Source organism: Ruditapes philippinarum, unplaced genomic scaffold (genome assembly GCF_026571515.1).
Source record: "Ruditapes philippinarum isolate M1 unplaced genomic scaffold, ASM2657151v2 ctg10961_1_1_1_1, whole genome shotgun sequence".
In the NCBI taxonomy this organism is placed as follows: domain Eukaryota; kingdom Metazoa; phylum Mollusca; class Bivalvia; order Venerida; family Veneridae; genus Ruditapes; species Ruditapes philippinarum.
In genome coordinates, this window is record NW_026856497.1 from 27,553 (window position 1) to 29,475 (window position 1,923).

At 35.4% G+C, this 1,923-nt stretch overlaps 1 protein-coding gene across 1 annotated transcript; it reads right to left on the reverse strand.

Annotated features, from left to right (window-relative positions):
• LOC132746743 (uncharacterized) lies at nt 1-1,500 on the reverse strand (the record flags this gene model as incomplete). The annotated part of the gene is given in 1 exon segment (XM_060735994.1): nt 1-1,500. A coding segment is annotated over 1 exon segment (890 nt), but the record flags the coding sequence as incomplete, so codon positions are not given.
• Nucleotides 1,501-1,923: the final 423 nt, after the last annotated feature.

Consider the following 1,923-nt stretch of genomic DNA (forward strand, 5'->3'; position numbering starts at 1 on the left):
TGATTGAACAAAAATGGTAAATTTATTTTAGACAATGCTAATAGCCAAATACCCAACATCTACGCATTGGGGTTTTGGGAGACGAATACATGTATGTTTTAAAAGGTATTTATATATGATTGCAAATAAAATCAAGTGGCCATTTGGGCGGGGGCGAATTTCAACATAAGTTGTATGATTTAAAAACACTTGGTACACCTTCATTAAAAGTTGTTGCATATCATACAGGTTGTAGACGACGGGCGAAAGAAAGAGAGGTATTGGTCCTAAAAGCTCACAATAACTACAATGTACTCAGGTGGACTAAAAATCAGAATTCCATGTTATCGTTTCCTATTATAATTGTAAGAAACAAAAAAAAAAACAAACATTTGCGCACTAACTTCTAATATGTTACAAAACACAACTTATCTATCAGATTTGTTTTCAACACGAACACAGTGACGTCAAATATTATTCACAAGAAAAATATAGTTCCCATTTAGTAAATGCAACTCACAAATATCATTTATAAGTAAATTAAAATCAGTCCTATCGGTTGTTAATTTAAGTACACCATTTATTTCAGCTAACATTTCAGTGTTCACTACCGTGACTTTCATTATCATTATTAATCTGATGATATTTCACACATGAAGTTATAAGAATAGTCACAAGGAAAGTCTGCCCATAACCAGCCAGATGACGGCAGAAGATACATGCAGTTCGGATATGTGTTTCCATTTGGCTGGTCATGTTTCCAATTAGTAAACTCGGGACTCATTAAGCCGTAACTGAACTCCCATTCCCGATCGTATGATCTTTGAATGCCGTCAATCCACACACGTTCACTAGGGTTTTGTTGCTTAAGAATCTCTGTGACATCATCAGACTTTGTTGCAGAATCAATATTTATCAAATGGCCACCATCTTGCTGACAAAGAAGCTCTGCATCATCTCTCGTGCGTTTTATGGAATTAAACAACTTGACGCAGTATTTAGATGGTGTCTCAGTATAATTGTCGGGGCATACAGACTGACACATCGCGCTCTCAGTCTCAGATTTAGAGTCAGAGGATATGGAGCAGAACGAAGCCCCTTTCTTACATTCTCTGGTACGATTTTTCAGTCCATAATCTAAATAACTCTTGGAGTCACACTTAGTCCATTCTGACCATTCTGTACACGTGTACATGTTGCATATTTCTCCGGCAAGAGTGTCAAACTTGTCGTTGATCAGTTGTTTTAGTCTACGCTCAGTTTTATTTATTGTACTTCTAAGACTGGTCTCTACCCTGTCCGTTTCACTAATTTGCCTTTCTATATTAGCGTCCTCAACAAGTTGTTCAACTCCATCAAACTTTCTTTCAAGACTGTCAAAAGACTCGGCAAAAAGTCGAATTAAAGGATTTTTTGTCCTTTTCCACAGTCGAAGAAAAGTTGCTGCAATTTTAGGTTCCGTATCTGGTTCTAATCCGACAGTGACGTTGTTTTCACCTTTAACTAGCGTGGGATATAAAAAACATTAAAGAATTACTAGAATGAATAATATTCGCGCCATCTTTGAACCTACTTTAGTTCTAAAACAGTAGATGAATTCTCTATATATACACACTTTGTCACTGCTGCATTTTACCTGAGATAATGTAAAAAAAATCGGCAATATTTCGCCATGAAATTATTCAAACAGAGTTTGTGAATTACACTTATTATAAAATGTTACGCGCGCACTTCTTCTAAAATCTAAAGAAAGAAAACACAACTGATACAACTTTTATCAAGCCATGATATTCTTTGTTTTCATATAAAAAGACCTTTCCTGTTTGGAACAATTTTCAGCTTTGGGATAATACTGAATAGCTTGCAGAAATAGGCCTACTTTTAGAAATAATATATCACAAACAGTGATTTTATCGCTCAATAAAATCAATATGTGGAGCTCGG